Source organism: Arvicola amphibius, chromosome 3 (genome assembly GCF_903992535.2).
Source record: "Arvicola amphibius chromosome 3, mArvAmp1.2, whole genome shotgun sequence".
Classification (NCBI taxonomy): Eukaryota; Metazoa; Chordata; class Mammalia; order Rodentia; family Cricetidae; genus Arvicola; species Arvicola amphibius.
The window spans coordinates 40107917-40122392 of NC_052049.1; the positions used below are offsets into that span (position 1 = coordinate 40107917).

Sequence of the window (14476 nt, forward strand, 5' to 3'; positions counted from 1 at the left end):
CAGGATTAGGGCCAAAGCCAAGAAAACACTTGAAATTCTTGGCTCTTGCTTGTGTATTCAGCTCTTCCCAGGGTACGAAAAGCAAAACTAATGCCACTCCAGATCAATACCACACTAAATACAAGAAGAACTCCCCTGCGCACTGGACACCCTTTTCACAAAGTTGTAAAGCTCAATACAAATCCTTTTAACTCTGCTAGACCTTGACAAGAAAAAGGAAAAAAAAAAGAAAAACTCAAGCGATTTGTTACCTTAAAAGTATCTATTTGTGTCAGGACACTTCGGCAGTAACAGAGTATTTTTTCACATCTTATGCAGTCGCTGACAGGTGCTATTCCCACTCTTGTTTTCACACACACACACACACACACACACACACACACACACACACACAGAGAGAGAGAGAGAGAGAGAGAGAGAGAGAGAGAGAGAGAGAGAGAGAGAGAGTTTGTTCAAGGTCACCTAGTTATTCTCCAGTAGAGAGGGGCCGGAGTCCGGGCTATTCTCTTTACACGTCCCATGGCCTTTCCTCTCCTAAGATGTCAATGAATATTAATTCTGAAGTGTGAGATTTACCTTCTCTGTGCCCCTCCCCTCTCTCTTCTTGCCTGCTCCATTTGCAGGGTTTCTCCTTATTTTTGACTCCCTAGAATCCTCGGCTACTCCTTTTTTTGACCAAGTATTCCTCACTTTTTTGATGGAAGTACTTCTAACGAAAGGTAAAGAATTGGTCCACAGATAAAGGTAGAAGCAGCATTCTGACATAGTTTGCATTAAAATAGTTTGTACAACGAGATTAGTCTCCACCATCTGAGTCCCCTTGGCTCTTGAGTTAAGATAAGGTTTATGTGAATTTCTTAGGTTCTTGCATTGAGGACAGTGAATAACGAGGTTTGGATGGCACAAGATCTATTTTTCCAAATAACTCTATTCTAAAATCTGTTGCCAGGGCTGGCGAGCTTGGCCAGAAGGTAAGGTGCTTGCTCCGAGCCCAATGACCTGAGTTCCATCCCTAGAAGCCACATGAAAGTGTATGGAGAGAACCAACTCCATAAAGTTGTCCTCTGACTGCTACATATACAGTTGTGGTACATACATACATGCAATAATCTTTTAGTTTTTTTTTTTTTTTTTTTTTTTGAGACAGGGTTTCCCTGTAGTTTCTAGAGCCTGTCCTCTAACTAGCTCTTGTAGACCAGGCTGGCCTCGAACTCAGAGATCCGCCTGCCTCTGCCTCCTGAGTGCTGGGATTAAAGGCGTGCGCCACCACTGTCCAGCCTTGCAATCTTTTAAATTAAACCTAGATCGCCTCGGGTTCCAGGTTCAAAAAGTGAGACTGATGGAGGAGAGTTATCTGTCTATGTTTCTTTCATTGGTTAATTAATAAAGAAAACTGCCTTGGCCCTTTAAGAGACAGAAAATTAGGTAGGTGGAGTAGACAGAACAGAATTGTGGGAACAAGGAAGTAGAGTGGGGGAGACGCTTCAGGCAGTCGCCATAGTGAGTCTCCATGCTGCTCCTCTCCGAGATGGACGCAGGTTACGATCTCTCCTGGTAAGCCACACCTCGTGGTGCTACCCAGATTACTAAATATGGGTTAAAGGAAGATGTGAGAGTTAACCAATAAGAGGCTGAAACTATGGGCCAGGCAGTGTTTTAAAAGAATACAGTTTCCGTGTAATTATTTCGGGTGTAAAGTTAGCAGGCGGCCGGGTGGCGGGACGCAGCCCCGCCGTTCACACTACAGAGACTCAAGTAAGCAATGTACATTTCTCCTTTGAAGTGCAATATTTAATGTTTACATTAAATATTGAATTTGTAGCAATCACTATAAATAAATGGGGAAAGATGATCTCTAAAGAAACTGGTACTTTTTCTGAACCCAGTAACTTGAAACTTTCAGGAAAAGGATTAGCAAATAGAGAAAAATCTACTCTATTAGCCCTAGCAGAGTCGAGCTTGTTTGTCCGTGGCATTCCTGAGGGACAAAATTATTGGATAAACTTTAGAGAAGTAGCATTGCCCTTTAGCAGCATGGGAAGAAAGATGCTGCCCATGAGAAGAGTGTCTTTGCTAAAATCACTGTAAACTAGGATGCAGCTTCACGTGTGCTAGGTACATGATGAATCTGTGGTTTACTCCAAAGTGATTCTAGTCGTGACGATGTGAAACTTAATAATTACAAAGAATGAAATGCCAGACACTAAACATAATTTAAAACAACAGTTCTAGGCTCGTTCTTTCTTTTTCCTTTCTTTATCAACTTACAGTGACTTTGGGAAGGTCACCTCTCCGGGTTTCAATTTCTTCGGCTCTAAAATGAGACATTAGTTTTGCTGGTATCTCAGGTCTAAGTTCTAAGGCATTCTGATTCCTTTTATCTTAAAAACTTGTAGTTTTGGTTTAATTTTTAAGACTTTAATAGTTTTTGAAACAATACTACATTGGCTGGGGTTGGAAAACTCACTGACAGACAAAGGACAGTCACTCATGACTGGGTGGAGCCCAGTTGGAGAGCACACACTCAGCAGCTACAAACGCATGACCTTGACCCTGATAACAGTCCCCACCAGCAGACCAAATGACCAAACCATCCTTCACCACCTATGAGAGGTCCAACTCTCCACAGAAGAAACACACTCAATGCTCATGCATGGCTTCCGTTTGCATATTTTAAGCGCTGGTGACACTAAATGTTGCAAAGGACCATTTCTATTTTTATTACTCCTTGCTCTTTGTGCATCGCCTCTCGGGGGCAAGGGCAGTTCTTTCCTTCTAGAATCAGCTTGGACTGAACTTCTGTCGGCAGTGTCTGTGATTTCCCTCTAGAACATTAGAGGATTGCCCCTCCAAAACCATTTTTAAGGGCTACTGGGTTGAGATGTGCTATTGCATATCACCCAGGGCTCTCCTGAAGATAATTCAGTGTCTTCGCTACTATGAATGTCATCATGAACATATATGCAGGTTTAGCTATAATGGAATCCTGGATACAATTTCTTGATTAACTAGTAATAAAGGAGTATGAAGTTGTCAAGTTTCTTATTTTGTTCCAAATAAATCCTATTAATGTGGAAATTTGATATAAAAAGGAAAGATTAACTTCAATTGGAAAATCTCATTACTCACCAGCATCTTTGATCCAATTATCGTAAAAACGCACAGTTCTCGATGTAAGATCACTGAACGCCATGTTCGACAAGATTAACTGGCTCTTTTAATGGATTCTTCAGTAAAACAAGGCAGAAATGAGCTTATGATCTATAAATGCAAATAAAAATAAGCTTTTAGTAATACAATATTTAAAATGCTAAAACTTTAATAGGAACTGGCAGGGCAACAAACTCTTACAGAAGGGAAAATGCATTAGTGAATCCTAAGAAATGCTGACGCAGTCACAGACGCTTGAGACTTTCCATTCTTCTTGAGAGACTGGTAACCTCGCTGAAGAAGGCTGGTGTTCCGTGGATATGATGCAAAAGGAAGACAGGAGTCTAGGAAGTCTTATAGGAACATCTCCCTTTCGTGAGGAGGATGCAGGTCGGAGGTTGGCTGTATCACCATGGCAAGGCTGTGATGAACATCCAGAAAGGGAGAAGAGACCCAGACCTTCAGAGATGTGTGCTGACTCAGGCCTTGGGGCCACCTTCAGTCCCAATAAAGTCTTCTTTGTGAAAATTTTTGAAAATATTTTTATTATTTTTAACTAAATGTACATGTGCCATATAAGTATGAGTGTCAGTGGAAACCAGAGGTGTGGAATCCCTTGTCGCTGGAGTTACAGGAGCTGTGAGCCACCTGACATGGGTGCCAGGAACTGAACTCAGGCTTCTCCAAAAACAGTATACTCTCAACCGCTGAGTCAGCTCTCCAGTCCTTAAAATATAAAGTATTCCTACAGTACTTTATTAATCATTAAAATGCCATCTAGTAATTAAAAAAATAGAGGAATGAGTCAGAAGGAGTGGAGGAAGACCAATAAGAACCAAGGGAAGGAACTGTGCTATTTCAAATGGGCAGGCAAGCAATGTGGAAAAGAGAACTCTTCTGAGGAAGACAGCCAGTGAAGAGAACCAGGCCTGCTGCGTGTTATAAGATGCAATCCATCGCCAGTAACTCAAGCCATAAGGCACTGTCACACAGACACATCAATGGGACACCCAGAAACATGTCCAGTATGTTTGAGAATTCAAGAGTGCACGCCAGTGATCCTGAGAGGTATTCTTCCCCACACATTAAGGTCTCTAAAATTAAGGTACAACTTACAAACGGTAGGTATGTCCTGAGCCAATGGCGGAGGGAATCAAAGCCACATAGCAAGAAGATTGAACCTGTTCCAGAGATGGATCCTACAGCAACATAAATGTGCTCGATGCTATTGGACTTGGTTGAAAAAAAACTGCATACTATTTGTTTTGTGACACAAACAAAGAGATCCTCTAAGTTTATGGCAGGAAGGTTGATTTTCTCCTAGCGCCACAAAACAAAGTTATTTCCTTTGTATAACTACAGAAATAAAATAAGGCATGCAGCATGCTGACACGGGTGTCGTCTCAGTGGATACTGAATTCCTAGCAGTCACTCAACAAATGACGTTGATGCAGCTAGATAGGCATCAGGGAACAAAACAACTGCAATAAAAAAAAAAAAACTCCCGGAATCCAAAGTTATCAGAGAAGCTCTTGCTCCAAATGGTTGGAGACTCCAGACGACAACCCTGAAACTGTGCAGCCTCGCCACAGGAAAGGCCCTCCTAAGACTCAAACTCCAGAGACCAACAAGTCAACTATCAAAAGTGAGGAGTTGGAGAAAGTGCTCCCAGTACAGAGGGCTGGAGGAGTGTGGAGAATATAAAGGAAATGGTGGCCAGGCCAGGCTGCTGAGAATCAGGAGAACCAGCCGTCAGAGCTGGGCAGTGGGTGTGCACGGCCTTCCCACTTCCATGTGCCGGTGTTGCGACAGTCCCAGTCTGGGTTCTGGAAGATCAGACGGAATCTCTGCTCCCACTGTCTTGGCAAAGGAATGCCTCTGGAAGGCTTCGAGAGAAATTTCCACCCAGATGCTAATCTGTGTGTTTCGTGTGTTCTACTGTTGGCTGGAACAAGCTTCCCCCTCTGCATTAGCATAAACAAAACTCTGAAGAGTTCTGTACAGAAAAGATCTGGGGGCTTCAACTTGTTACTTCCCAAAGATTTGGAAAGATCTAAAGCTTAGAGTGGGAGGCAACTCCAACAGGCCCCGACATGTTTAAAGCAGGATTTCTCCAGCCTGACAGCACTGACAATTTCGGTCAAACACGTCTTAGTCATAGAGAATTACCCTGAGCATTGGGAGCTATGCGAGACAACCTGGCTTGACAGTCTCTCTGCTAGATGCCAGGAACCACTGCTTTATGGTTAAGGCAAGCAAAGACATGGATAGCAGTTATCGAATGTCCCCTGGTGGGCAAAAATGTCCACGGTTTGAAGTAATTATTCAGATGACCATCCGGCATGCCTTCACCAGACCACAGCAGCTTGCCTCGGAGCAAGCCCTTGGCAGACACATACCTATTTTAGTGGAGAGTTGTTCAAAATAATAGATGAGTTTTTTTTTGTACAGATTAGCTTCAATTTTTTTCAGAAATTTATTTAAATGGCTTCATGAGAGGAAATTTTTTTTGTCTACCTCCAAATTCAAATGCATACAAAATTAATAGCTTGTTTTCTTTCTAAATTAATGGACCAGACAGGGTCATATTCTATTAGTGGGGTGAGGGTGTGGAGAGAGGGACTGAGCTTGGTAATGAAAGAGCTTCGCGCTGATACTTTCCGTCTTTGATTTATAAGTTGAGAACAATCCTCAGGAATTAATCCTCTAGTCTTTAAGGCTATGGCAATATTTATTAGAACGCCTATCGCCTAGAGGCTATTTCTGAGGTAATATATTTCAGCAAATGTTTAAATCATGTTGTCTTTATCTTCCATTATAAATTTTAACTAAAAGCAAATCAATCCAGGAAGAATAGAATGGACTCCATTATTTCTAAAATCATTTCAAATGTTCACATTCATTAATTAGCAGAAAAATACATGTCCTGCAGTCTGTATACACTTATTTACACATGTAGTCTATACATACACAAGTAAAAATATGTGTCCCCTAGACCTAACGTGCGAGTTTGCTCTCGGTATTACTATTTCTCCTTAGTATAATCCCCTAGACCTAACGTGCCAGTTTGCTCTCGGTATTACTATTTCTCCTTAGTATAATTCTTACTCCTTTTCCACCCATTTTTGTCATTTACTCAGTAGACCGGGCATGCACAATGCCTGTAAATAAAACAGAACAACAGAAAGCAAAAAAAAAAAAAAAAAAAAAAAAAAAAGCTTTTTCCTATTTATCCTATCTTTTGGGTTATAAAAATATATGCACTTATGCACTTAGTCATACTGAAGAACCCAAAGATAAGAGGCTTCTGTGTCTCCTGAAACAAAAACGTGTATGGTTCAGGCTTGCAATGAGAAGAGAGGAAAGCAGTAGGCTGAGCTGGACCTCAGAGTATAAGGGTCAGACACTATTGTCCGGGTAGGAGTTAGGGGCCATAGAGGGCCACAGAGGTCCTTTTGTTCTAGTGTGGTGTTGGGATAGTTGGCCAACCACTCAAGGGGTCCTGGATGTTTAGGGGACAGTTATGTAGACAGAAAACCTGGAGGACTAATAGCTACTCAATAATAGGAGTGGCCACTTAGCTAAGATGGTCAGAGCATGGTGTTAATAAAATGTGTTTACAGTTATTTAAAATGTATGGGTGCTTTGTCTACATGTATGTTTGTATACTAGAGTATGTGCCTGGTGTTCAGGAAGGCCAGACAAGGGTGTTTAATCCCCTGGAACTGAAGTTACGGATAGATGTAAGCTACCATGTAGGTCCTGGGAAGTGAACCTGGGTCCTCTGTAAGAGCAGCCAGCAGTCTTGATCACTGATCAATATCTCCAGCCCTTTAGGATGCTAATAAAGGCTTCCCCTGCTCCATTACCTTGATCCTGCATATGTTCTTGTAACTTGCTGGAAATTTCAGGAGACATGCTCACGTGATAGATTTCTACCACCCTCAACAAATACAAATTAAGTGACAGAAAAATAAAAATACGTTCTTATATCAGATAAAATGGACTTTATGTTAAAGTTGTCATGAGACACGCTCGTCATAAATGGGTCAAGAAGATAAAGGGGTCAAGTTCATTAAAAAGATGTAAAAAGGGCTGAGTGGGGACACAGTACTTATTTATCACACATGAAGTCCTGGGTTCCATGTCCAGTATCACACAAGAGAGGGACAGAGGAAGAGTGAATAAACATATATGCAAATAACATCCCAGCACCTAAATACACAAAGCAAATATCAACAGATATAAAAAGAGAGATAAATGGGGATACAAAAATAGCAGAAGATTCCGGTCTATCATTTTCAATAACATTATCAATCATCCTGACAGAAAATGAATTAGAAACAAAAGACTTTGTAACCAACAGCACAATGCACATTGTTCTCAGGCAAACAATATCCTTCAGGGTAGATCATATGCTGAGTCACAGTACGAGTGTAAGAAATTTAAGAAAACTGAAACCATATCCAGTCTCTTCCAACTACAATGTGAAAAACCTAGACAACAACATCAGAAGGAAAAGCAGAAGATTCACAAATATGTAGAAAGAAAACAGCCTACTCTGGAACAATGAATAGGTCCAAAGGAAATCTAAATGGAATTGAAAAGTATCATGAGACAAACGAAGACAGAAACACAGCAAAACGGTGGGATACAGCAATTCGAAGAGGAAAGTCCTTATGCTCTGAAAGTGACACACTCCCCACAGGCCCATGCATTTGATCAAGGTGATCCCTAACATCATGCTGTTTTAGAGGCTGTGAAATCTTTATGGGGTGAGGTCTAGTTGGAAGGACTGAATCACTGGGAGGCACTCTCTCTGCTTCATGACGGCCCACGTAAGAGCTAATCAATCAAGGGAACTGTGGTCCTTGGAATCACCTACCACCAAGTCATGATGGACCAGATTCCATTTTGAGACACAACAAACCACCTTCTTAAGTTGTGTTGCCAGGTATTGGCTCACAGCCACGAGGAAAGCACCTTTTGTTGTAACAGATGCCTGCATTTGAAGCAAAGAATGACTTCCAACAAAATGTAGCATTAGTAAATTAAAGAAAGAGATTGTGAGTCTGTGAGGCAGTAGGGGAAGACATGGAAAGAAGGAAGGAGGAAGGGGAAGAGGTGGAAATCATGTCAATTCAGTACTCATATGTGAAGTTTTCAACAAAAGTTAAGTTAAAAATATCCTAATGTTCTACATCAAGGAACTAACGAAGTCCAAAGCCTTCAAGAGGAAATAATGAGGAGAACCTTGGAAATCAATGGAATGTCTATATGTGAACAACAAAATACAATGAGAAGTAGAAAACAAGTTTCATGAAAAGTTTTTTTAAAAAACCTTTAGCTAAAGAAAAGAGTGAAATAAATGAAATCAGACCAGCAAGGAGACATTACAACAGATACCAAGTAAATATAAAGGGATGAGTCAGTGCAACTTTTGTGTTTTCTACATCTCGTAAGCCAGTGGTTCCTGGACATGAATGAAATTCAGAATTCCTAAGACAGAGATTGGATACAGTTGGTGTTTGGGGAAATTTCAATGATGGGCCAAGGTTAGAAACATTTTCTTAACGCTATACACATTATTTTCAGACAGGGCACCACCCACAACATCTGAAACAGCCATAAAAATACACGACAGGATTCAGGTACTAAAAGTCACCTGGCTGTGGAAGGCATTGGAATCAGGGTGGAATAGGAGGCGTGGCTGATTCTGGCCAAGATTAATCTGATGAGTCAAAAGAATTTGTGTGAGAAACGAGATCTGCGGGCAGCACCTGAGTCAGCACCCGTATCTCCGGTGGGAGGAAACTAGCCCCTTATTTTGGGGGTAAAATGTGAGGGCCTCAAGTATTCATGAGAGAAAATTCACTACTACACCTCAGTTCTTAGTACATTACAGAAAACTAGATCCCAAGTGTTGCTGTTTGGGCAACCAAACAAAACCCCAAAAGAGTCAAATATCAAAGAAGAAATTCAATACCTAACTTTTTGCTTTTTCAAATGAAAGTGCCATTGAATCAAGGAAGATTGTTAGCTACAACTAACAGAGCAATCAACTGTACATAACTTAACCCACGAGGGGATCTGATCTTCACAGAACAAGACATCCAAACACAGGGCAGAAAAGATCTTGTGAGGCGGGCAGTGGTGGCTCACACCTTTAATCCCAACAGGTGGATCTCTGTGAGTTCGAGGCCAGCCTGGTCTACAAGAGCTAGTTCCAGGATAGGCTCCAAAGCCACAGAGAAACCTTGTCTCAAAAAAAAAAAAAAAGAAAGAAAAAGAAAGGAAGGAAGGAAGAAAGGAAGGAAGGAAGGAAGGAAGGAAGAGAAAGAAAGAAAGAAAGAAAGAAAGAAAGAAAGAAAGAAAGAAAGAAAGAAAGAAAGAAAGAAAGAAAGAAAGAAAAGATCTCTGGTGAGCTGGAAAAGATCTGATTTGCTGCTTTCAATGGAAAAGACAGTGGAAGCCATTCCCACACACCTTCCTTCAGAACAGTAAGATGAGCTTTCCCTCCCTCTTTCTCTCCCTCTCTTCCTTCTTTCTTTTACAGGGTCTATGTAGCTGACTCTGAATCCATGCTCCTCCTGCCCCATTCCAGTTTCCTACTGTTGGGATTATAAGCGAGAGCCATACCCAACTGGTATTTCCTTTTAGGGGTTTCAAAACCCTCTGCATGTTCTCCGAGAAGACTTAAACGACCCTTTTCATAAAAGTCTTACAGGTTAGCTTCTTGGCAAGGACCAGACAAGGTTTAGTGGTGCATCCTGGACTTCTAGCACTTGGGAGGCTGAGACACCAGGATACAAGTTTGAGGCTAGACTGTGCTGCTTAGGGAGACTCACACACGCACACACACACACACACACACACACACACACACGTACACACGCACACACACACAAACACACAAGCATGCATGTGCGCGCACACACACACATATATATACACACACACAGCCTAAGGGAAAATGTAGGGACCTGAAATATGGAAGCGTGGTTAGCCCACAAGGATAGAGGAGAGGTTAGCTTAAGAGAAACAACGTAGAACATAACTGTAGCTTGGAGGATTGCCCTGGCAGGGCACATTCAGATGTGAACCAAAGCGCCAAAGCCAGAGCCCACCCAAGTAAGTGTCTGCTACCCTTCTTGCCTGGAGTATGTTCCTGACAAAGGGATTTTGATTTTGGTTTAAACAAAGCATGATAAATAAGTTAGTAAGTAAAACATGCAAATAAGTTAAAGAAACTCTGTAGCACCATATAAGGCATTCCAGCAAGTTTTATGTATCCTCTGTTTATAATTATCTGTGCCACAGTCTCTCTGGAACAGATGCCACACTGTAAATCTATAAACACAGGGTGGTATAACACTCGTAATTATCATTATACGAGTGCCGTGAGCTGAAGCTGTTCCACCTAGAGTCTAACCTACAGGAATACGATGGGTGTTTCCTACCCCCCAATAGCAATGACACCTACCCACCTACTAGTGTGGTAGGAGCATCTCGGGTCTGCCTCTCAAAAGGAAAGGCTGGATGAATTGCCATACCAATCAGGACTCAAAGCAAATATATTTTCCATTCTTTGTTCTATTCTTTCACCCCAATTTTACTGCCTCCTTCTTCCTTATCTGGAGAATTTACAAGAACTTGATCTCTAAGAGAAATTAACATATATACATATATACCAGACTAATTCAGATCATGCTTCTGTCTGACTCAAGATCTATGGCCCAACCATGACTTGAGTCTGAGAAATAAGACAGACACATTGGCTTCAGTGTTCACTTCACTTTGGTGCGCTCCTGTGACAACTTGTTACATATGGAGGAGGCCTAGACACCAAGGTATTCACAAACGATGCCACTAGAAAATGGAATGTCTGTGGATACTTGGGCACAGTACTAAGTAGTGTGCTGTTCGCTGTTTCTGGGCACCCATGATAACAGACGGTCCTCCCTTATAAATAGGAATACAGAAGCCTTCATCTCTGCTCCCAACTCAGCTTTCTGTAACTGGCGGGAGACGAGGAAAACTGGGACCTGCTCAAGTCACCAGCAGGTGCAAGCTCAGTGCTGGACACGGCCCAGTGACAAGATGCAGACAGGTTCCCTTTTCTACAAGTAGCTTCAATGTGCAAAGGTTTTCTAGAAATGGAATGAGCAAAGTTTGAGAATGTAAAAATATCCTAAAAACCTGTGCCCCTTGGGACCAATTGGACTGGTTTATCAGAAGAGACGATAATTCCTAGTTACTGCAAAGACAGTCTCAATCTTATTTACCATCTACTGCTAGCACTGAAATCTCAGATTAACCAGGTGCTGCCGGGGAAAGACAACTACTTAGGTTTCTATGACGCAAAGAAGGGTCATGTGAAGAGTTCATAGAGATCACGAAAGGCCTTGTGGGTGTGCCACACTTGCCGCACCTGACCCAGAAGGAAGACGTGTTAGAGGAGATGACATACTATCTGAGCCTTGAGAGTAAGAATCCAATAGATTAAAAAAAAAGTTCACACCTGCGAGAGAGGGGAGAGGAAGACTCTGCAAGCAGACAGACCTCCAGAGGGTGGGGAAACCACTTACTCAACCAATATTTGTATATATCTGTTGTATACCAAGCACTTTTATAGTGCTAAAGATATAGTGGACAACCAAGGAAAATTCTGACCACATAGTATTATAGAAAAGCCTAAGTATGTTTGTAGACTAGCTGATAGTACCCTGGTAACACACAAGGTTAAGAAGTGGAGTCAGAGAGATCAAGACAGGAAAGGAACACTCCAGTGGTACTTACTTGACTGTGGAGGAAGCAAAGGCAGTCAGGCTGAACAATTTTATTACCTTTAATTCTCTTGACAATGAGGAGTCATTACAGGTTTTTCAAGTTGGGAAACTGTCCATCAATGGAAGATTTGGAGAGATTAACTGGGTGGTGGGATCCAGGGCTGAGAAACTGAGGGTGTGGTTTAGAAGCAGGATAAAACAATTCTGCAGGGTGGCATCCTATTGGGAAAGATGCACTGTCGAGGCCCTTCCTCTGCAATGCATCCCTGGGCTAGCCAGTCAGGGAGAGAATCCCTGTAATAGTAATCCTCTTCTGAGACAGCCCATACTGCACACTATACCTTGGAATCTTTGGGTTCCCAGTGCCTACACTGATACCTAGAATGCAGTAAAAAATGTCTGTAGTATGACTGAATAACTAGATGTTGTATGTTAAGCTGTGATCCCTTAAAATTAATATGTTAGATCCTAGTCCCCAGTATTGAGGAATGTGACCTCATTGGGACAGAGGGTCTTTATAGATCAGGTTAAAGATGAAGTCACAAAATGGTGCAGCAAATAAAGACAGTTGCTGCCTAACCTCATGATCAGAGTTCAAGTCCCAGGGCCCACATGATAGATGAAGAAAAACAATTTCTATAAGTTGTCCTCTGTCCTGTGGTACACACACACACACACACACACACACACACACACTGCCCCAATAAGTACACAAATAATAAAGTCAGTAGGATGGATCCTAATCTAATATGACTGCCGTCTTTAAAGAAGGGGGAAATCCAGGCATGGATAAACACTCAGGGTAAATGAAATATGAACACAAAAAGAACATCTCTAAGCCAAGGCAAAGAGCTGGACTAGATTCCCCCCTTGGCAGCCTTCAGAGGGAACATACCCTTGTATCCCCTTGGTTTCTGAATTCTAATCTTCAGAACTATGAACTAATACTTTTTTTGTTATTTAAACCACTCAGCAGGTGAGACTTTGCTATAGTAGTCCTAACAAATGAATGTACCAAGTATCTAGATATGTTCTTTGGACTTAAAGAAAAATCCAGTATCAGAAGCTAGGATGAAAGTCGTGCTTAATTATGGCAAGAGGTAATAATTAACATGGGAGCAGTGCAAATCTCTTGAGAAATACCATAGGAGGGGACCTGGCAATGGACGGCACCTTGGGAAACACCCAGGAAGAGAAGCCAGGGACAAATACAAGGAAGCAGCCATCAAAAGCTGCAGGATAGCATCTCAGAGTGACTCCAAACACAGAAGAATGAAAAAAATAAATGATTCAAACAACAACGAAAACCATGAAATTTCACAGAAACAACTAAACAAGGAAAATGCAAATAAGCATTCTTAATCCTAGGAAATCCATGGCTGAAGAAAGGTTCTGGAACTGACTGGTGTCTCCACCAAGCGAGGGTCCTAAGAGGATCCAGCCTCTCCTTTTGCTGGGGAAGCAGAAGAACCCAGGCCACCTCTGAACAGGCTGGATGCTGAGGAGGACAGTGAAGGGTTAACATGGAGCAGGAATCCACTTCCGGTGATGGGAGTAACACTTACTTGTTGAACAGGAAAAGTTGCTTCACAGCTACTCTCTGAGGAGGGATAAATCTTGATATTAACACTTACTGCTACTTCAAAAATGAGAACTCCCAAGGGCAGTCATGCGTATCTGTAGTCCCAGTGACCCCAGGGCCTGAAACAGAAGGACCGCTAGGCTTCAGGAGCCCAAGGCCACCTGGAGCAACATAGTAAGACCAGACTTCTTGAAATAAAAGAGATTTTTAAAAATACTTATATATTCAGAGCCTGGGGGTATAGCTCAACAATCTCACCTAGAATGTGTAAATTCTTAAGGGATGAGGCAAGAAAGAGGAGAGAAAATGTCTTTTCAGATACTGTCTTGGCTGCATCTCTTTTCTCCACCTCCCAAAGCACCTTTAGGAAGGTTGCTATACAAGCTTCTTTAGGCCTATTTTCCCACACAGTGATCTCATTCTGCACTAAATCCACTGACACAACTCTTCACTAAGGCTTTTACCTACCAAAATGGTTACCCATAGCTACCTGACTCTATCAACCAAATAAATAAACAAAGCCTAGTTACTACAGTTTAGGTTGGCTAGACACTGGAAAGAAAATCATTTAATCGTTAATTGGAGTAAGAGGGTAAATTGAAACTTAAAATGCATTAGGCTTTCCTAAAATGGAAAAATTTAAGTCTGCCAGGTGATAGTAGCACATGCTTTTAATCCCAGCACTTGGGAGGCAGAGGCAGGAGGGGCTCTGACTTCAAGGACAGCCTGGTCTACGGAGTGAGTTTCAGGACAGTCAGAACTACATAGTGAGACCCTATATAAGAATAAAGGAAAGAAAGAAAAAAAGAAAGGAAGAAAAAGAGAGAGAGAAAGAGAAAGAGAGAAGAGGGAGGGAGGGAGGGAGGGAGAGAAGGAGGGATGGAGGGAGAGAGGGAGGGAGGGAGGGAGGGAGGAAAGAAAGGAAGGGAAAAATAAAGGGAGAAAGAAAGAAAGA

The 14476-nt window shown here is 41.9% G+C and overlaps 1 protein-coding gene across 1 annotated transcript in view; it reads right to left on the reverse strand.

Annotated features, from left to right (window-relative positions):
* Elovl7 (ELOVL fatty acid elongase 7) overlaps nucleotides 1-14476 on the reverse strand; it is a 71525-nt gene that overhangs the window by 22483 nt on the left and 34566 nt on the right. The window contains exon 2 of the mRNA XM_038322805.1: nucleotides 3130-3261. Within this exon, the coding sequence (XP_038178733.1) occupies nucleotides 3130-3193 (64 nt within the window). The 5' untranslated portion in view covers nucleotides 3194-3261. The remainder of the gene's footprint in view (nucleotides 1-3129; nucleotides 3262-14476) is intronic.